A 22,747-nucleotide genomic window follows, 5' to 3' on the forward strand; every position below is an offset into this window, starting at 1 on the left:
ATCTGTTCACTTGTTGCAACTGGATTGAATTCAGGAAGGGACCAAACTCTGGTACGTCTCTTAATTACCTGGGTGAGGAGAGACGGAAGAATAGTGTCTGAGGGGTGACCTTGTAGACTTACATAAGATTAATTTATAAGACTAATCCGCAATCTAGTTTTGATCAATACGCCGTATCAGTTGCATGACACTGAGATAATTTGCTATAAAATCTGTGTCTGATGATTCTGCTCCGCAGCTACCTGATGAAGGAGCAGCGCTTCAAAAGCTAGTGCTTCCAAATAAACCTGTTGGACTTTAACCTGGTGTTGTGTGATTTTTAACTTTATCCACCCCAGTCCAACACCAGCTCCTCCACATCATTTCTCGTGAACCCAGCCCAGACTTCCTGGTGCTGCCAGTAAACGTTACAATGGCATGATGCAATGCCTGCGCTCTTGAAAAATTTAACATTTCTAACGATACCAGCTACTCATTCACTGCTCCTTCTGATATATGACATTGGAAACTTAGTGCAGGAGGCTGAAAGAAATGAGCAGCTTTAAAACAAAAACCTCTTGGAGCTCAAAGCTTTCAATGAGAACCTGAACCCAGCTGTAAGTTCAGGTGACCTCTATTGTGACCCAACTTTGTTACAGCTTCAGATCCCCTCCAGGAAAATCGCGTACAAAAATAGTTATTTTCAAAAAAAACAGCTCAAGGTCAAAGCGCACACACTCCACTACGTACTCACCCCACCTTTCTTTAATATTGCTCACCACTGAGTTGTCCCTTTGTAATTGGATCCTTAGTACAGCCTCAACCTATAGGAAGTATTTCCTCACACAGCAATTTCAACCCATATCCTGTATCCAAGTAAGTTTCTCCCTGCTCATTTGCCAGGTTGGGGCAGTGCAGAGTCAACCACATGACTTTGGGTTGGAGTCACGTGTAGGCCAGATGAGTAAAGGATGCAGCTGGGACAACTGAGTGAATCCATTCCCACAATGGCAGCATCCTTCCCCAAAAATGATGTAAGTGAATCAGATAGGAGTTTCTCTAGGCCCATCCCCCTGAAAATTGTTTCATCGTTAGATTCGGAACTCCAGATTTCTAACCGAATTCTAATTCCGCCATCTGCAGCGGCAGGATTTGAACCTGGGAATCCCCGGAACTTGGTTAATGACACTCAGCCGTCGCTCCTTCAATCACCCTACGACAGCATGTGAACTCGCTGGTGCCTCCACAGGTGGGAGGAACGGGTGATGCCCTTCCTGCACTCAGGGCAACTGAAGGGCGTCTCCCTGGTATGGACCTGCTGGTGCCTCTGCACGTTGCCCACCTGAATGAATTCCTTCCCGCACTCAGGGCAGCAGAAGGGCCTCTCCTCTTCGTGGACCCACTTTTACTTCAGCACGTCAGAGGAATTGCTGACGGCCTTCCCGCACTTGGGGCAGGTGAATGGCCTCTCCCCCGAGTGGACCCGCCTGTGCCTCAGTAGGGAGGAAGAATTACTGAAGGCTTCCCGACATACAGGACAGCTGAAGGGCCTCTCCCCTGTGTGGACCCGCCAGCGGGTCAGCAAGTGGGAGGTATTGCTGAAGACCTTCCCACACTCGTGGCAGCTGAAGGGCCTCTCCCCCAGGGTGGACCTGCTGGTGTCTCAGCAGGTCGGAGTAATGGCTGAAGGCTTTCTTGCACTCACTGCAGGGGAAGGGCCTCTCCCCTGTGTGACTGCGCCGATGCGTCTCCAGGGCAAGATGGGAAACGGAAACCTTTCCCACAGTCACCACACTTCCATCGTTTCTCCAATGGGCAGGATTCCTCAGGTTTCTCCATAGCCAAAGCTCCTACCGCACACAAACATGTGTGGAGCCTCTCCCCACCGTGAATTCCTCTATCTAGGCCGTTTGACTGTTTCAGACTCCATACAATGTGCTGCAACAGTAGGGTCTCATCCAGTCCTAGTGATGCTGAAAACATACTCCACAGGAACCAAGAAGCTTTGCACCTCACAAAATCACAGTCAAAAATCATTGCAGTCCTGATGGATTGAATGAATGTCAGACTTTGATGTCAAAGTGAGGACTGCAGACACTGGAGAGTCAAAACGTGTGGCTCTGGAAAAGCACAGCAGGTTAGGCAACATCCGAGCAGCAGGGCAGTCAACGCTTCAGGCATAAGCCCTTCACTGCTGATTTTGAATATTGCATCTTCAGCTCTTCAGATGCTCTGTAAAGAGAGATTACAAAAGTCATCACTGTCAGTCCAGGGTAGAAATTCAGATTTGTTATTCTACAAAAATCTCTCTCTCTCTCTCTCTCTCTCTCTCTCTCTTCCCCCCTGCTGTTCTCACTCCACTCTAACTAATTCTCCTGAGGGTACTGATCCAGGATCTTACAGAAAAGCAAAAACATCAAGACGGACATCTCTCTGAATTTTGGATAACTCCACCTGAAAGTTAATATCTTCCACAACATTGGGATACTGCTGAGAGTGAGCAGGTCTGATTGTGGGAAGCAAAAAATGAGTTTGTCAAAATTCCTTCCCTTCAGAGAACCCCCATGAGTTCTCGCTGGCCCTCCGAAGGGTAACCCACTCACACCCATTCTCCTCCCTGCAGTTGCTCTATATTTACCTCTGACTCAAGCACCTAACCTGCACATCTCTGGGCACTATAGATAATTAGCATAGCCAATCCACCCTAACTTGGACAAAGTTAAAAATCACACAACACCAGGTTAGAGTCCAATAGGATTTTTTGGAAGGACTAGCATTTGGAGCGCTGCTCCTTCATCAGGTGGTTGTAGAGAATAAGATCATAAGACAGAATTTATGGAAAATCATTACAGTGACCTGCCACTGAAATGATATATTGAACAAACCTGAATTGTTAAGTCTTTCAACTTAAAGAATGGGTTGCAGGTATCATTACTATGTAAATCCCATAACTTCTTGTGTGTCACCTTCTCAAGAGCACTTAAGGTTTTATAGCAAAAGGTGACATCTCAGCTCAGACAATGTATTTAAGGTGTGAGGTCAGAATCGGCCTGTATCTCAATCTTGAGTCAGACTGATTCTATTTTCAAAGTGGAATTTACGAAATAGTACATGGATCAACTGCCTGCAGACTGTACATTTTTATTGCGCAAAATAGAATGGATCTGCAAATACCATTCTGCAAGTACAAATTCTCCCCCATGGACTTATACATGTGAATGTGCATGATAGAGAAAAAAGGTCTATTTCTGTGCTGTATATTTCTATGTCTGTTTGATAACAGATGCCTTATTTCTGTTGGTGTCAATATTGTAAATCACAGCTGGGTACTAATAGTTAGATGTAAGGGAGACAGAATTCCTTAAGTCGGGCACCAGAAGAATCCTGAGAGAGCCCTATTTCTGGTTTACTTCCTCATGAACAAAGCATTAAGCATGATCACCTATTAATTTGTAATTTTGTTTCATTTTTCTTGTTTTATTCCCTGCTATGACTACACTCTGTGTCTGGATGGTTGACAGGCTGGGAGATTGTGGGTTGGGTCTTGTTTTACTGTTCCAAAAGGTGTAAAAGGGGGGTCAAAGCTTGAGCAGAAATCTAGCAAAGCTGAGAACGGATAGACATCCAGATGCCTTTAAATGTTGTAATTGTACCAGTCTCCACACTTCCTCTGCCAGTTCGTTCCATACATGCAACACCCTCTGAGTGAAAAGGTTGCCCCTCAGGTCCCTTTTAAATCATTGTCCTCTTACCTCAAACGTATGCCTTCTAGTTTTGGGCTTCTCTACCCTGGGGAAAACACCTTGGATATTCACCTTATTCATGCCCCTGACAAACATCTGTAAGATCACCCCTCATCCTCCGATGCTCCAGGGAAAATATCCCTGGCCTATTCAGTCTCTCCCAGTAGTTCAAACTCTCCAAATCTAGCAAAAGCCTTGTAAATCTTTTCTGACGCCATTCAAAGTTTCACAACATCTTTCCTGTAGCAGGGAGACCAGAAGAGAATGCAGTATTCCAAAAGTGGCCTACCCAATGTCCTGTACAGCTGCAATATGCATTGGGTGGCAGGTGGGACTGGACAGGGGATGCTGTGGAATGTGGGGGTCAATGGACGGAGAGCGCTGGGTGTTGTTGGGGAAACAGACAGGGGGCACTGAGGTGACGGGAAATTGACAGGTGGTGCGAGAGGTCACGTGGATGAATGGACGGGGCACTGTGGGTGGAGGGGCAGAAAGGACAGGGGATGTTTGTGGCAGAGCAGAATAGATAGGAGGCGCTGCAGGTGGTGTGAGGGGCAATGGACCGGGAGAGCTTTGGGTGCCGTGGGCGATTGACGGGGGGAACTAGACAGAAGGTGCTTTGGGTGGCATAGGGAATGGATGGGGGCGCACTAGGTGGCAAGGGGAATGGACGGGGCTGCAGTGGGTGCCAGAGGGAATGGCCGGCAGCGGTGTGTGTGGCGTTGGGGAATGGACAGGGGATGCTGTGTGTGGCGGGGGGAAAGAGACAGGGGGCACTGCGGGTGACAGTCTTCAATGGACAGGTGGTGCTATCACAGAGTGGCAGGGATGTGGATTAAGGGACTTAAAGGGCAAGCTTTTCATGCAGACGGTTGTGTAGGTGTAGAACAAGCTGCCAGGGGAAGTTGTGGAATAGGGTACAATTACAACATTTAAAAGGTGCCTGGATGAATAAATTGGGTTGAGAAGGATCTGGGTCAAATACTGGAAATTCGGATTGGGTCAGATCTTGGACAATTGGTCAGCGTGGATGTGTTGAACTGAAGGGTCTGTTTCCATGCAGTGTCACTCTATAAATTGATTATTGTTATGATCAAAACCAGACCTTTTTTTTTACTGAAAATCGTCCTGCTGGATTTTTTTTTAGTGCACCAAGTTTCAGGAGATTTGTGGTGGGTAAAAGTGGTGCAAGTCCCCAATCCTGGAAATTCTGGAAAATATAAAGGGGTTATTAAAAATACTTTAACTTTGGGAATACTAGGTCTTGTGGAAATAGTCTATTTGTCAAATATTTTCATCTGTCCATCTTCTACAAGGCACAAGTCAGCAATGTAATGGAATACTCTCCCATCAGCTTGGATGGCTGCAGCTTCAACAGTTTTCAAGCAAAGACTTGATACCATCCAGGACAAAATAACCTGCTCGATTGGCGCGATGTCCACATACATTCACTTCCTCTGCTCCACTGTTCAGAAGCAGTAGTGTGTATTATCTATAAGATGCACTGCAGAAATTCACCAAAGATCCTTAGAAAATAGCTTCCAAACCCAGACCCTCCCTCTAGCTAACTCTTCATCCTGCGAGAAGAGAAGGGGGAAAATCTGTTCACTTGTAGCAACTGGATTGAATCCAGCGGGGATGGGGGGGGGGGGGGGGGGCGGAGGGAAATTTGTTCAGTTGTAGCAACTGGACTGAATCCGGGGGCGGGGGGGGAGGGGGGAGAGAAGAGATCTGTTCACTTGTCGCAACTGAATTGAATTCAGGAAGGGACCAAACTCTGGTATGTCTCTTAATTACCTGGGTGAGGAGAGACGGAAGAATAGCGTCTGAGGGGTGACCTTGTAGACTTACATAAGATTAATTTATAAGACTAATCCGCAATCTAGTTTTGATCAATACGCCGTATCAGTTGCATGACACTGTGATAATTTGCTATAAAATCTGTGTCTGATGATTCTGCTCAGCAGCTACCTGATGAAGGAGCAGCGCTTCAAAAGCTAGTGCTTCCAAATAAACCTGTTGGACTTTAACCTGGTGTTGTGTGATTTTTAACTTTATCCACCCCAGTCCAACACCAGCTCCTCCACATCATTTCTAGTGAACCCAGCCCAGACTTCCTGTAAACGTTACAATGGCATGATGCAGTGCCTGCGCTCTTGAAAAATGTACCATTTCTAACGATATTAGCTACTCATTCACTGCTCCTTCTGATACACGACATTGGAAACTTAGTGCAGGAGGCTGAAAGAAATGAGCAGCTTTAAAACAAAAACCTCTTGGAGCTCAAAGCTTTCAATGAGAACCTGAACCCAGCTGTAAGTTCAGGTGACCTTTATTGTGACCCAACTTTGTTACAGCTTCAGATCCCCCCCAGGAAAATCGTGTACAAAAAGTACTTATTTTAAAAAAAACAGCTCAAGGTCAAAGCACACACACTCCACTACGTACTCACCGCACCTTTCTTTAATATTGCTCACCACTGAGTTGTCCCTTTGTAATTGGATCCTTAGTACAGCCTCAACCTATAGGAAGTATTTCCTCACACAGCAATTTCAACCCATATCCTGTATCCAAGTAAGTTTCTCCCTGCTCATTTGCCAGGTTGGGGCAGTGTAGAGTCAACCACATTACTTTGGGTTGGAGTCACGTGTAGGCCAGATGAGTAAAGGATGCAGCTGGGACAACTGAGTGAATCCATTCCCACAACGGCAGCATCCTTCCCCAAAAATGATGTAAGTGAATCAGATAGGAGTTTCTCTAGGCCCATCCCCCTGAAAATTGTTTCATCGTTAGAATCGGAACTCCAGATTTCAAACCGAATTCTAATTCCGCCATCTGCAGCGGCAGGATTTGAACCTGGGAATCCCCGGAACTTGGTTAATGACACTCAGCCGTCGCTCCTTCAATCACCCTGCGACAGCATGTGAACTCGCTGGTGCCTCCGCAGGTGGGAGGAACGGGTGAAGCCCTTCCTGCACTCAGGGCAACTGAAGGGCGTCTCCCTGGTATGGACCTGCTGGTGCCTCTGCACGTTGCCCACCTGAATGAATTCCTTCCCGCACTCAGGGCAGCAGAAGGGCCTCTCCTCCTCGTGGACCCACTTTTGCTTCAGCTCGTCAGAGGAATCGCTGAAGGCCTTCCCGCACTCGGGGCAGCTTAAGGGTCTCTCCCCCGAGTGGACCCGCCTGTGCCTCAGCAGGGAGGAAGAATTACTGAAGGCTTTCCGACATACAGGGCAGCTGAAGGGCCTCTCCCCTGTTTGGACCCGCCAGCGGGTCAGCAAGTGGGAGGTATTGTTAAAGGCCTTCCCACACTCGGGGCAGCTGAAGGGCCTCTCCCCCAGGGTGGACCTGCTGGTGTCTCAGCAGGTCAGAGTGATGGCTGAAGGCTTTCCTGCACTCACTGCAGGGGAACGGCCTCTCCCCTGTGTGACTGCGCCGATGCGTCTCCAGGGCAAGATGGGAAACGGAAACCTTTCCCACAGTCACCACACTTCCATCGTTTCTCCAATGGGCAGGATTCCTCGGGATTCTCCATAGCCAAATCTCCAACCGCACGCAAACATGTGTGGAGCCTCTCCCCACCGTGAATTCCTCTATCTAGGCCGTTTGACTGTTTCAGACTCCATACAATGTGCTGCAACAGTAGGGTCTCATCCAGTCCTAGTGATGCTGAAAACATACTCCACAGGAACCAAGAAGCTTTGCACCTCACAAAATTACAGTCAAAAATCATTGCAGTCCTGATGGATTGAATGAATGTCAGACTTTGATGTCAAAGTGAGGACTGCAGACACTGGAGAGTCAAAACGTGTGGCTCTGGAAAAGCACAGCAGGTCAGGCAACATCCGAGCAGCAGGGCAGTCAACGCTTCAGGCATAAGCCCTTCACTGCTGATTTTGAATATTGCATCTTCAGCTCTTCAGATGCTCTGTAAAGAGAGATTACAAAAGTCATCACTGTCAGTCCAGGGTAGAAATTCAGATTTGTTATTCTACAAAAATCTCTCTCTCTCTCTCTCTTCCCCCCTGCTGTTCTCACTCCACTCTAACTAATTCTCCTGAGGGTACTGATCCAGGATCTTACAGAAAAGCAAAAACATCAAGACGGACATCTCTCTAAATTTTGCATAACTCCACCTGAAAGTTAATATCTTCCACAACATTGGGATACTGCTGAGAGTGAGCAGGTCTGATTTTGGGAAGCAAAAAAATGAGTTTGTCAAAATCCCTTCCCTTCAGAGAACCCCCATGAGTTCTCACTGGCCCTGCGAAGGGTAACCCACTCACACCCATTCTCCTCCCCACAGTTGCTCTATATTTACCCCTGACTCAAGCACCTAACCTGCACATCTCTGGGCACTATAGCTAATTTAGCATGGCCAATCTACCCTAACTTGGACAAAGTTAAAAATCACACAACACCAGGTTAGAGTCCAATAGGATTTTTTGGAAGGACTAGCATTTGGAGCGCTGCTCCTTCATCAGGTGGTTGTGGAGAATAAGATCATAAGACAGAATTTATGGAAAATCATTACAGTGACCTGCCACTGAAATGGTATATTGAACAAACCTGAATTGTTAAGTCTTTCAACTTAAAGAATGGGTTGCAGCTATCATTTCTATGTAAATCCAATAACTTCTTGTGTGTCACCTTCTCAAGAGCACTTAAGGTTTTATAGCAATAGGTGACATCTCAGCTCAGACAATGTATTTAAGGTGTGAGGTCAGAATCGGCCTGTATCTCAATCTTGAGTCAGACTGATTCTATTTTCAAAGTGGAATTTACGAAATAGTACATGGATCAACTGCCTGCAGGCTGTACATTTTTTTTGAGCAAAATAGAATGGATCTGCAAATACCATTCTGCAAGTACAAATTCTCCCCCATGGACTTATACATGTGAATGTGCATGATAGAGAAAAAAAAGGTCTATTTCTGTGCTGTATATTTCTATGTCTGTTTGATAACAGATGCCTTATTTCTGTTGGTGTCAATATTGTAAATCACAGCTGGGTACTAATAGTTAGATGTAAGGGAGACAGAATTCCTTAAGTCGGGCACCAGAAGAATCCTGAGAGAGCCCGAATTCTGGTTAACTTCCTCATGAACAAAGCATTAAGCATGATCACCTATTAATTTGTAATTTTGTTTCATTTTTCTTGTTTTATTCCCTGCTATGACTACACTCTGTGTCTGGATGGTTGACAGGCTGGGAGATTGTGGGTTGGGTCTTGTTTTACTGTTCCAAAAGGTGTAAAAGGGGGGTCAAAGCTTGAGCAGAAATCTAGCAAAGCTGAGAACAGATAGACATCCAGATGCCTTTAAATGTTGTAATTGTACCAGTCTCCACACTTCCTCTGCCAGTTCGTTCCATACATGCAACACCCTCTGAGTGAAAAGGTTGCCCCTCAGGTCCCTTTTAAATCATTGTCCTCTTACCTCAAATGTATGCCTTCTAGTTTTGGGCTTCTCTACCCTGGGGAAAACACCTTGGATATTCACCTTATTCATGCCCCTGACAAACATCTGTAAGACCCCTCAGCCTCCGATGCTCCAGGGAAAATATCCCTGGCCTCTTCAGTCTCTCCCAGTAGTTCAAACTCTCCAAATCTAGCAAAAGCCTTGTAAATCTTTTCTGACGCCATTCAAAGTTTCACAACATCTTTCCTGTAGCAGGGAGACCAGAAGAGAATGCAGTATTCCAAAAGTGGCCTAACCAATGTCCTGTACAGCTGCAATATGACCTCCCAACTCCTATACTCAATGCTCTGACCAATAAAGGATAGCACATGAAATGCCCTCTTCACTATCCTGTCTGCCTGAGACTCCACTTTCAAGGAAATATGAACCTGCACTCTTAGGTTTCTTTGTTCTACAACACTCCCCTTAACTGTGTCTGTCCTGCCTGGATTGACTAATTTCTCCAAATTAAACTCCATCTGCCAATCCATGATCCATCGATCAATTATAATTCATAGGGAACTCTTTTTCCTCTCTTATTGCCTCAAAACTGAAAATGTCCATCCCACCCACTCTCCCTCCATTCTCACTTCGCGAAATCTAATCCCTGCTGCACCTCATCTTGAAGGGCCTGGTTCATGCTGATTAACAGGCCTACACTCAGGGGCGATCTAATTGAAACATAAAGAATACTGAATGGCCTGGACAGAGTGGATGTTGGGAAAATGTTTCCATTGGGAGGACAGACTAGGACCTGAGGGCACAGCTTTAGAGTAAAGGGAAGACCTTTTAGAATGGAGATAAGAAGAAACTCCTTCAGCCAGAGACCGGTGAATCTATGGAATTCTTTGCCACAGAAGGCTGTGGAGGCCATGTCACTGAGGATATTTAAGACGGGGATAGATAGGTTCTTGAGTATCAAGGGGACTGAGGGTTACGGGGAGAAAGTGGGAGAATGGGGTTGAGAAACCCCATCAGTCATGGTTGATGGTATGTGCAGACCTGATGGGCTGAATAGCCTAATTTCTGCTCCTAAGTCTTATGGTCTATTTCTGTCCTGGACACAGAATTGGGAGCAGTTGTCGGCCATTTGGTCTTTGAAGTCTGCACCAGCATTGAACAGATCATAACTGGATATGAATATCCCTACATTTAGTTTAATAGGCTGGGACTTTTTCACTGGAGCACAGGAGAGGTTTTTAAAATCATGAGGGTGATAGAGGAGGTGAACAGCAGGTATCCTTTCCGACAGGTGGGGCTTCAAGATTCATGAGCAAATTATGAAGGTGAGACAAGAAAAATGTTAAAAAGACTTGAGTTGCACCTTTTTTCTTTTAAGAGAGTGATTTGTGTGTGGAATGAATGTCCAGAGGAAGTGGTGGATGCAGGTACTGTTACAATGTTTAAAAGACATTTGGATAGGTACATGAATAGGAAAGGTTCAGAGGGATATGGGGCAAACACAGGCAGGTGGGATTCCTTTAGTTTGAGAACACAGTCAGCATGGTCTATTTGGACTGAAGGATCTGTTTCTATGCTGTATGACTCTGTAACTGTTCTGTACTGGTCTGTACTGGTCTTAAAAGGATTTTCTTGCCTTCCCCGATAAACATCCCTTTCTTTCTTGTTCAAAACTCAGATTAACTCAGCCTTGAATATATTCAATGACACCCCAACTGCAGGAAGACATCCCCACTTCTGAACTCAATTCCTCTTGGTAATATACCACTTGCCTTGCTGATGGTTTGCTGCACCTGACTGACAACTGGCAGTGACTGGTGTAGAAGGACGCTGAGGCCCTTTTGTAAATCCACACATCATTCCTGATGAAGGGCTCTTGTTCCTCGGATTCTACCTGACCTGCTGTGCTTTTCCAGTGCCACACTTTCCGACTCTGATCTCCAGCATCTGCAGTTCTCACTTTCACCACATCCCAATAGATCACCACTTAAACAATACACCTCCTTTCTACTTTTTTCACAGCAAAGGCTATAACTTCATATTGTGGTACTGTATTTGCCATGTGTTTGCCAATTGTGGCCTTCTCTACAATCGGGGAGACCAAGTGTAAACTTGGGGAACACTTCACAGAGCATCGCAGCTGGGTCCGCAGAGGCCGGCCGGACCTCCCAGTCACCACCCATTTTAATTCCCCTTCCCATTTCCTTTCTGACATGATCATCTTTGGCCTCCTCCATTGCCACAACAAACAAAACTGCAAAATGGAGGAACAACACCTCAACATTGAGTTCTCCAATTTCAAGTAACCTCCTTTCCCATCCCGATCCCCTCTCCCACCCTGCCACCAACCAGATTCCTTCCTCCCATTGACCAACCAGGTGTTCACCTGTCCCCATTTCCCCACCCTGCCCCCAGCACCCACTTGTTCTGCAGCTCCCACGCTCAGTCCTGAAGAAGGTTTACACCCAAAACATCAACTTGTCCACCTCCTGACGCTGCCTGGCTTGCTGTGTTCTTCCAGCATCCTGCCTGTGTATTTTGCCAATTCAGACATTGATCTGGACCAATATTTCCCGAGTCTGCCCGCTCCTTACCTTTCAGTTGCTACAAGTCAACAATTTATAGAATCCCTGCAGTGTGGAAAGAGGCCTTTCAGCCCAACAATTCCACACCAACCCTCCAAAGAGCAACCCATCCAGATCCATTGCCTTACTCTATTACTCTCAATTTACCCTGACTAATGCACCTAACCGACACATCCCTGATTACTATGGGCAATTTAGCATGGCCAATTCACCTAATCTCTCCGTCTTTGGATTGTGGGATGACTACGGAGCACTTGGAGGAAACCCACGCCCCTTAATTTAAGAATGAAAAATAAATGGAAAAACGGAGTCGGAAAAGAGAATTATGTGCTCACAGAAGTTGGACAGAGGAAGGAAGTTGCAGTCCAGAGTGAAGCACAATCTTCATTGAGAGGAGCAGCAGCAACTTCAGAAGCTCATGGTCCAACTTCCGCATTTAGACAATGGGGGCTCTGATTGACGGGAGGACCAGTCATCTTCCGGTCCTCTTGGTTTCCTATTGGTTCATCAAAAGTAAGTCGCGCGCCTTTTCCGCGGACAGCAAGGAACATGCGCAGTGATTTGTTGACACTGATAAACATGCGTAGTGCCTTACTGACACCGTAAAGCATGCGCAGTATGCTCCGTAGAGATGCTGCTGTTACTGACAGTTGTGTCCAAATGTCAATAGGAGAAAAAGAGGGTCGATCCACAATTTTTTTCCTTTTGCATTCTGTCTGGCTGCTCAACATTTTTATGCCTTTTCCTCAGGGTAGTGGAAGGGGCGAATCCAGAACTAGAAGCATAGGTTTGGGGGGGGGGGGGGGGGGGGAAGATTTATGAGGGACCGAAGGGGCGACTTTTCACACAGAGGGTGGTGTGTGTTTGGAATGAGCTGCCGGAGGAAGTCGTGGTAGCTGGTACAATTACAACATTCAAAAGGCATCTGGATGGAAGGGTTTAGAGGGATATCGGCCAAATTAGGATATCTGGTCGGCCTGCACTGAAGGTTTTGTTTCCGTGCTTTACAACTCTAATTCACAAGGGGGACCAATTTCACGTGACTAGGTGTAGGCCATTCACCCCTTACACCCTGTCCTGAGCTATAGCTTAACTGCGCATATTTCACTGCAAGTTTCAGAACGATTTCAGGAGCTCTTTTTAAAAAAAAATGTACGTGCTTTCAGACTTTAACGATGTTTCTAAATATAACATTTTAGCAATTCTCACTTTTAAAGATTAACCATTTCTCGTCCCTCCGGTCTCCCAGGTAGAGTCATCACATATATTTTGTCTCTCTCTCTCTCACTCTCTTCTTAGAAGGGCTTGATACAGCGACCAAAGAGGGCTCAAGGCACGAGAAAGGACAGGGGGTGGGTTTGTGGGCTGGGGAGAAAAGAGGCAGAATGGACAGGGGAGCAGAGGGTGGGGGTAGAGAAAGACGGTGAGGGGGTGGGACAGAGGATGGCAGGACAGAGAATGTGAGAGGGGCCACAGAGGAAGAATGGGGGAGGCAGAGTGTTGGGAAGGAATGAGAGAGAATAGTGTGGGGTGCAGAGTGTGAGGAGAGAGCGAATGGTTGGGGGTGCAGAGCGTGGGGGGAGAGAGAGAATGGATGGGGTGCACTGGGTGGGGAGAGAAAGGACAGGGCCAGAAGATGGGGAGATAGAATGGACCGGGTGTTCGGGGTAGAGAGGAATAATGGACAAGAAGCTGGGGATAGAGAGAGAATGGACTTGGAGTGCATTGGGTGGCAGGTGGGACTGGACAGGGGATGCTGTGGAATGTGGGGGTCAATGGACAGAGAGCGCTGGGGGTTGTTGGGGAAATAGACAGGGGGCACTGAGGTGACGGGAAATTGACAGGGGGTGCTATAGGTCACGTGGATGAATGGACGGGGCACTGTGGGTGGCGGGGCAGAAAGGACAGGGGATGCTGTTTGTGGCAGAGCAGAATAGATAGGAGGCGCTGTAGGTGGCGTGGGGGGCAATGGACCGGGAGAGCTTTGGGTGCCGTGGGTGATTGACGGGGGGAACTGGACAGAGGGTGCTTTGGGTGGCATAGGGAATGGATGGGGGCGTTGTAGGTGGCATGGAGAATGGACGGGGCTGCAGTGGGTGCCAGAGGGAATGGCCGGCAGCGCTGTGTGTGGTGGGGTGGAAGGGACAGGAGGTGTTGTGGGTGGCGTTGGGGAATAGACAGGGGACGCTGTGTGTGGCGGGGGGGAAGAGACAGGCGGCACTGCGGGTGACAGTCTTGAATAGACAGGTGGTGCTGTCACAGAGTGGCAGGGATGTGGATTAAGGGACTTAAAGGGCAAGCTTTTCATGCAGACGGTTGTGTAGGTGTAGAACAAGCTGCCAGGGGAAGTTGTGGAGTTGGGTACAATTACAACATTTAAAAGGTGCCTGGATGAATAATTTGGGTTGAGAAGGATCTGGGCCAAATACTGGAAATTCGGATTGGGTCAGATCTTGGACAATTGGTCAGCGTGGATGTGTTGAACTGAAGGGTCTGTTTCCATGCAGTGTCACTCTATAAATTGATTATTTTTATGATCAAAACCAGACCTTTTTTTTTACTGAAAATCGTCCTGCTGGATTTTTTTTTACTGCACCCAGTTTCAGGAGATTTGTGGTGGGTAAAAGTGGTGCAAGTCCCCAATCCTGGAAATTCTGGAAAATATAAAGGGGTTATTAAAAATACTTTAACTTTGGGAATACTAGGTCTTGTGGAAATAGTCTATTTGTCAAATATTTTCATCTGTCCATCTTCTACAAGGCACAAGTCAGCAATGTAATGGAATACTCTCCCATCAGCTTGGATGGCTGCAGCTTCAACAGTTTTCAAGCAAAGACTTGATACCATCCAGGACAAAATAACCTGCTCGATTGGCGCGATGTCCACATACATTCATTTCCTCTGCTTCACTGTTCAGAAGCAGTAGTGTGTACTATCTACAAGATGCACTGCAGAAATTCACCAAAGATTCTTCGAAAATAGCTTCCAAACCAACAACTACTTCCATCTAGAAGGACCAGGACAACAGATACTTGGGAACACAACCTCTTGCAAGTACCCCTCCAAGCCACTCACCATCTTGACTTGGAAACGTACCGCTATTCTTTCAGTGTTGCTGGGTGTAAATCCTGGAATTCCCTCCCTAAGGGCATTGTGGGTCATCATACAACATATAGACTTCAGCAGTTGAAGAAGGCAGCCCACCACCACCACAAGGGGAATAAAATACTGGCCAGCCAGCAACGCCCATTTACCACGAGTAACTTTTATTAATCGTTGAAACAGAGCGTTGAATTGTGCAAACTAAAGAAAAATTAACGTTAAGGAGGAACAGATGGAGGGCATTGATTCGGTCCTTATTTGAGGACAGATAAGGAGCAATATACTGGCACTGAATTGGAAATAGAGTTTAGAGTTAAACACCTATAGTATTTCATTCAGTGTATCATTTAAAATCGATTAAAGGTTGGCTCCTAACGTGTACTTCAATATCACGTGAATAGTATGATTAAGACGGCATGTGGGAAACTTCATTTCACCTCGTTACTGGCAGCTATATCTCCCACAATCCCATGCGCTGCAGAACCCGCTCTGTCGGTCGCAGGCAGTGCGCATGTGTGAGATCGGAATGGGGCCCGCCCCACATTGTTCTGATGGACGGCAGACCAACCTTTGATCCTGATGAAGGGCTTCTGCTCAAAATGTCGATTTTCCTCCTCCTCGGAAGCTGCCTGATCTGCTGTGCTTTTCAAGCACCATTCTAATCTAGACTCTGATCTCCAGCATCTACTGTCCTCACTTTCGCCTTCGCCAACCTTTGTGAAACCCTGGAGGACTGGAAAGAGTCTGGTCCTCCTGCCAATCAGAGTCTGGTCCTCCTGCCAATCAGAGTCTGGTCCTCCTGCCAATCAGAGTCTGGTCCTCCTGCCAATCAAAGAGTGTTCTAGCTAGGAGGATAAAGAACTGGTTGAGCAACAAGAGATAGACAGTCGTAGTTGAAGGGAGTTTCTTGAAATGGAGAAAGGTGACCAGTTCCACAGGGATCAGGGCTCTGGAAGAGAGCACTGCTGGTATGATTAGCACATTTGCAGATGACACAACGATTGGCGGAGAAGCGGAAAGCATAAGGGATTGTCAAAGAATACAGGAGAATATAGATAGACTAGAGAGTTAGGCAGAGAAGTGGCAGATGGAGTTCAATCCAGGCAAATATGAGGTGATGCATTTTGGCTAGTCTAATTCTAGAGCAAATTATACAGTGAACAGAAGAGCCTAGGGAAAAGTTGATGAGCAGAGAGATCTGGGAGTGCAGGTCCATTGTCCCCTGAAGGTTGCTGCACAGGTGGATAGAGTGGTCAAGAAGGCATATGATATGCTTGCCTTCATCAGACAGGGTGTTGAATATAAGAGCTGGCAGGTCATGTTAAAAGTTTAAACGATGTTGGTTCGACTGCTTTGAGAATATTGTGTACAGTTCTGGTCGCCACATTATCAAAATGATGTGGACAATTTGGAGAGGGTGCAGAGAAGGTTTATGAGGATGTTGCCTTGTATGGAAGGTGCTAGCTATGAAGAAAGGTTGAGTAGGTTAGGTTTGTTTTCATTAGAAAAAAGGAGATTGAGGGGGGACCTGATTGAGGTTTACAAAATGATGAACGATATAGACAGGGTAGATAGAGATGAGCTTTCTTTCCCAGGATGAAAGATTCAATAACGAGAGGTGAAAAGTTTTTAAGGGTGGTGGGTGTCTGGAATGCATTGCCAGCAGAGGTAGTAGAGGCAGGCACGGTAAATTCATTTAAAATGCACCTGGACAGATGCATGAGTAGGTGGGGAACAGAGTGATACAGATGCTTAGGAATTGGGCAACAGGTTTAGACAGACAGAAGATTTGGATTTGCTCAGGCTTGGACAGCTGAAGGGCATATTCCTGGACTATAAAATTTCTTTGTTCTATCTGTGAGCACAACACCCTCTTTTCTCACCCTCCCCTCCTTTTCTATTTGTCATCCTCGGGTTCAACTGTTGGTTTGTTGCAGCTGGAGGGAAAGCAAGTCAATCCAGAGGAGGGGACAGTCTCTGGAAAATGTTGGTCTCGATCTGTGTCTATTAAAGACATTGACAGGCTTTGTTTCCTCAACTTGACACATTTATTTGTCTCGTAAAAAGGATGGCCTCTTGATCTGCAGTCAGAAAAGATACAAGAATGTAGGTAAAAACTATGACTGCAGATGCTGGAAACCAGAGTCCAGATTAGAGTGGTGCTGGAAAAGCACAGCAGGTCAGGCAGCATCTGAGGAGCAGGAAAATCAACGTTATTCCTGATCAAGGGCTTTTGCCCAAAACATCGATTTACCTGCTCCTCGGATGCTGCCTGACCTGCTTTGCTTTTCCAGCACCACTCTAACATAGATACAAGAATATTGGATCTACATGAGAAACGGCACTGGTCAGGGGTGAGATTCCCTCTGAGAGTTCTTTGTGAGAGCTTTTTGACTTGATTTATTGCCATATGTCCCACATTGAGTTGGTGGAGTTGTGGGTAGTGTGGAGGGCTGATCTAGTTTGCAATTAGACATTGACAAGATGCAGAACTGGGCTGATAAATGGCAGATGGAGTTCAACGTGGGAAAATGTGAAGTTATTCACTTTGGAAGGTCGTATTTGAATGCAGAATACAGGGTTAAAGGCAAGATTCTTGGCAGTGTAGAGGAACAGAGAGATCTTGGGGTCCATGTCCACTGATTCCTCAAAGTTGCCATGCAGATTGATAGGGCTGTTATGAAGGCGTATGGTATGTTGGCTTTCATTAGCAGGAGGACTTCGTGTAAATGCTATGAGGCTATTCTGCAGCTCCGTAGAATCCTGTATAGACCACACTTGCAATATTGTGTTCAGTTCTGGTTGGCTCATTGTCGGAAAGATGTGGATGTTTAGAGAGGATGCAGAGGAGATTTACCAGGATGCTGACTGCGCTGGAGGGCATGTCTTTTGAAAAAAGGTTGAGGGAGCTAAAGCTTTTCTCATTGGAGCGAAAAAGGATGGAGGTGACTTGATAGAGGTGTACAAGATGTTGAGAGGCATAGATAGAGTGGATAGCCTTGGCAGAAATGCCCTTACTAGAGGGAATAAGTTTCAGGTTATTGGAGGAAGGTTCAGGGGAGATGTTAGAGAAGGTTCTTTACTCAGTGAATGGTGGGTGCATGGAATACACTGCCAGCGGCTATAGTACAATCAGATACATTAGGGACATTTAACCAACTCTTGTATAGGCACGTGGAAGTTAGTACAATGAAGGATATGTAGGTTAGTTTGATCTAAGAGTAGGATAAAGGGTCGGCACTACGTCGAGGGCTAAAGGGCCTATACTGTGTTGTATTGTTCTATGTACCTAAGTACAGTCAAAAGTTTTGATTTGTGAGCAGTACAGTCAGATCCTAGCAAACAAGGACATGCAGGTCATACTGTGCTTAGACAGAGCGAGGCGTGTAGGATTATGGCTGCACAGAAGGTGCACAAAAGCAAGGTCAACATCAGATTTCAAATTCATGAGTTACATTCAACAGTCTAATAATGGCAGGGAAGAAGCTATTCTCAAACTTTTGGTTCGTATGTTCAAGCTTCTGTATCTTCTGCCTGACAGAAGAGGGTGTAGGAGATCATTCCTGGGTGCCAGGGCGGGGGTGGCTGCGGGAATAATGTTGGCAGCCTTTCCACGACAATGAGAAGTGAAGATGAATTCCATGGATGGAAGGTTAGCTTCCAGGATGGACGGTACTGTGCACACAACCTTCTGTAGTTTCTTCTGGTCCTGGGCAGAGCAGTTGCCGTTGCAGGCCGTGATGCACCCAGACACAATGCTTTCTATGGTGCATCTGTAAATGTTGGTGAGGATCCTTATGGACATGCTGAATTTTTAAGCCTCATGTGGAAGAAAATGCATTGTTGTGCCTTCTTGACTGTTACATGGGTAGGTTTGGATATTCAGCCGCTCCTTTCTCATTCTTATTAACTCCTCCACTTAAAGTAGTCACACAGTCAGTTTCATACCTGGTGCTAATATGTTTTGAAGGATTTCTTCAGGACGATGAAATATTACAAGCGGCAAAGATAGTGTACATACATAATATGAAGTCTTTAAACTTATAGAGTCATAGAGATGTATAGCATGGAAAAAGACCCTTCGGTCCAACCCATCTATGCCGACCAAATATCCCAACCCAATCTAGCACCACCTGCTAGCACCAGGCCCATATCCCTCCAAACCCTTTCTATTCATATAGCCATCCAAAAGGCGCTTAAATGTTGCAATTGTACCAGCTTCCACCACTTCCTCTGGCAGCTCATTCCATACACGTACCACCCTCTGTGTGAAAAAGTTGCCCCTTAGGTCTCTTTTATATCTTTCCCCTCTCACCCTAAGCCTATGCCCTCTAGTTTTGGACTCCCCGACGAAGGATTGTTCCATTCCTGGTCGGGGTGGTGGTGCGGGGCGGCGAATGGGGATGAAAAGGATGCTGTCACTCATGGGGGTGGGGGTGGAAGTGAGGAAGAATCATCCCATGGACATGGGAAAAGGAGAATTGTACAGTCCAGACAGGGAGGGTTGTTTCATTCATGGCGGATGTGGGTAGGGGAGAACTTTACCATTGACAGTTGGAAGGATTGTACCATTCGGAGACGGGAGAATTGCACCCTACATGGGTGAGGGAGGAAAGGAGTGTACCATTGAGAGGGAAGGATTGCATCATTCATGGGGAGGGGTAGAAAGGATAGGATGATTTTACCATTCGGGATTGGGGGGGGGGGGTGAGGTGCAGAGGGGAAGGAGAGGATTGTACCATTCACGTCGGGGGATGTGGATTGTACCGTTCACAGAGAATTATTTATTTTTATTTTCCAGAATTTCCAGGATACAGGACATGTGCCAATTTCACTCACCACAAATCTCCTGAAACTGAGTGCTCTAAAAAAATCCAACAGGAAGATTATCAGCAAAAAGGCCTGCTTTCAGTCATAGAGTGAGAAACATCGAGTCACACTGCACAGAAACAGACCCTTTGGATCAACTCTTTCATGCTGACCAGATGTCCCAAACTGACCCAGTCCCAAGTTCCAGCATTTGGCCCAAATCCATCTACACCCAAACTAGTCATCCATTCACCTTTTAAATATTGTAATTGGACCAACCACCATCACTTCGTCTGGCAGCTCATCCCATACAAGCACCACCCTCTGTGTCCAAACATTGCCCTTTCGGTCCTTTTTTAATCTTTCGCCCTCTCACCTTCAACCTATGCCTTCTAGTTTTTGACTCCCTCATCCTGGGAAATAAGACCTTGGCTATTCGTCCTATCTGTGACGCTCATGATTTTAGAAACCTCTAATAACGTTACTACTCAGACTATGACGCTCCAGGTTTTAAAAAGCCCCAGCCTCTCCCTACAACTCAAAACCTCCAGTCCCAGCAACATCCCTGTAAATCTTACTGCTTCACCATTCAATCATGGCCGGTACGCTCCTCACCCCCATTTTCCTGCCTTCTCCCCATAACTCTTCAACCCATCACCAATTAAAAACCTATTCCACACCTCTTCAAATTTATTCACTGTCCCAGCTTCCAACACTTTGGGGGAGCGAATTCCACAGATTCACAACCCTTTGGGAGAAGTAGTTTCACGCAACACTGTTTTAAATTTGCTCCCCCTTGTCCTAGTCTGTGACCTCTCCTAGAATGCCCAAGAGGGTGCGTCCATTCCATGTCTACTTTATCCATACCTTTTATCATCTTGAATACTTCAATTTGATCTGCTCTCATTCTTCTAAATTCTCAAAAGTATCAGTCTAAACTGTTCAATTTCTCTTCATTCAACAACATTTATGGGCGGCACGGTGCGCCAGAGACCCGGGTTCAATTCCCGCCTCAGGCGACTGATTGTGTGGAGTTTGCACGTTCTCCCCGTGTCTGCGTGGGTTTCCTCCCACAGTACAAAGATGTGCAGGGTCAGGTGAATTGGCCATAATAAATTGCCCGTAGTGTTAGGTTAGGGGTATAGGTGGGTTGCGCTTCGGCGGGTCGGTGTGGACTTGTTGGGCCGAAGGGCCTGTTTCCACACTGTAATGTAATCTAATCTATAAAAAAAGACCTCCTCATCTGTGGGATCAATCTAGTGGACCTCCTGTCAACTACATCTTTTCTGAAGTAAGGGTTTCAGAACTCGGCAAATCCTTCAGGTGTGGTTTCAGCAATACCATGTACAGTTGCAGCAACACTTCCTTAACCTTATATCCTATTCCTTTACCTGTAAAACCCAACATTCCATTCGCTATCTTTATTATCTACTGTACCTGCATGCTAGTTTTCTGTGACTCATGAACGAGGATACCCAGATCCCTGTGCATCAGATCACGCCAAAGCCTCTCACCACTTAGATAATAGGTCTCCTTCCTGTTTTTGTGACCAAAATGCATGACCTCACACTTATCTACCAAACTCCATCTGCCAAATTTTGGCTCACTCTCCTAACCTATCTATATCTAGTAGATTAGATTAGATTACTTACAGTGTGGAAACAGGCCCTTCGGCCCAACAAGTCCACACCGACCCGCCGAAGCGTAACCCACCCATACCCCTACACCCACCCCTTACCTAACACTACGGGCAATTTAGCATGGCCAATTCACCTGACCTGCACATCTTTGGACTGTAGGAGGAAACCGGAGCATCCTGCCTATTTTGTGTCATCTGCAAATTAGGCTATAGTGCCTTTTATCCCTGTATGTAGATTGTAAATAGTTGGGCTCCAAGGACCCAACCCTGTGGCACATCAATAGTTACATCTTGCCATCCAGAATAAAAAAGCCATCGATTCAGACTGTCTGTCTCCTCCCCATCAACTTGTCACCTATTCAAGCAGATAAATCAACCCTAATCCCATATGATCCCACCTGTGAATTGACCTTTTGAGTGGCACTTTCACAAATGCCTTCTGGAAGGCCAGATATATTACATCTACAGGATCCCCATTATCCAATTCACTTGTTATATCTTCGAAGAACTTAGTCAAACCTGATTTGCCCTTCATAAAACCATGCTGACTCTGATGGGTGGAGTTTTGAATTTCCAAACGTCCTGATATTGCTTCCTTTATAATTGATACGAATACCTTCCCAACATCAGATACTATACTAACTGGTCTGCAATTTCCTATATATTGCCTCCCTCCCTTTTTAAATACAGATGTTACATTAGCATTTTTCCAATCAACTGGAAACATAAGATCATAAGATATAGGAGCAGAAATCAGGCCATTCAGCCTATCAAGTCTGCTCCACCATTCAGCCATGGCTGATAAGTTTCTCAACTCCATTCTCCCGCTTTCTCTCCGTAACCTTTGTTCACATTGTCAACCAAGAATCGACCTATCTCAGTCTTAAATACACTCAATTAGTCTTTCTCATGTCCAGGGAATTTTGGAATGTTGGAATTAATGTTTCCACTATTTCCGCCATTACTTCCTTTAGTACCCTAAAATGTAGGCCATCAGGCCCAGTGAACTTGTCTACCCTTAATCCTCCTAGTGCACCTATCAACGTTGATTGTTTAAGTGCTACGCTTTCTATGGCTTCTGCCTTGGCTGTTCAAATAGGACTGGTACTGCTGTCCTCCAAGGTGAAAACTGAGGAAAAGTATTAATTAAGAAGCTTGCCATTTCAGTATTCCCCCGATTAACTCACCGGTTTCATCTTCCAAGGGACCAACATTTACTCTGTTCCCTTTAGCATACGACTAGAAGCGTTTGCTTTTCTTTTTGATATTTTGTGCTAGGTTTCTTTGGTAATTTACTTTACCTACTTTTATTCATTTTATTAGTATCCCATTGTTTATGTCTGAAAGTTTCCCAATGTTTCAGCTTTCCAGACGTCTGGAATACCATTTCTGTACAGGCTGAAAATTGAAAACATACTTTTGTTCAAACTGAACATAAACCCACCTATCAGGTGGCTGGGGGCGGGCA

General features: G+C 46.0%; 1 protein-coding gene across 1 annotated transcript in view; it reads left to right on the forward strand.

Annotated features, from left to right (window-relative positions):
* Positions 1 to 22,747, forward strand: part of LOC148143852 (uncharacterized) — a 49,079-nt gene that overhangs the window by 16,469 nt on the left and 9,863 nt on the right. The window contains exon 2 of the mRNA XM_087975274.1: positions 22,643 to 22,652. Within this exon, the coding sequence (XP_087831400.1) occupies positions 22,643 to 22,652 (10 nt within the window). The remainder of the gene's footprint in view (positions 1 to 22,642; positions 22,653 to 22,747) is intronic.

This window comes from Chiloscyllium plagiosum, unplaced genomic scaffold (assembly GCF_037043375.1).
Source record: "Chiloscyllium plagiosum isolate Xiang-an unplaced genomic scaffold, Cpla_swu_hap1 HiC_scaffold_27, whole genome shotgun sequence".
NCBI lineage: Eukaryota > Metazoa > Chordata > Chondrichthyes > Orectolobiformes > Hemiscylliidae > Chiloscyllium > Chiloscyllium plagiosum.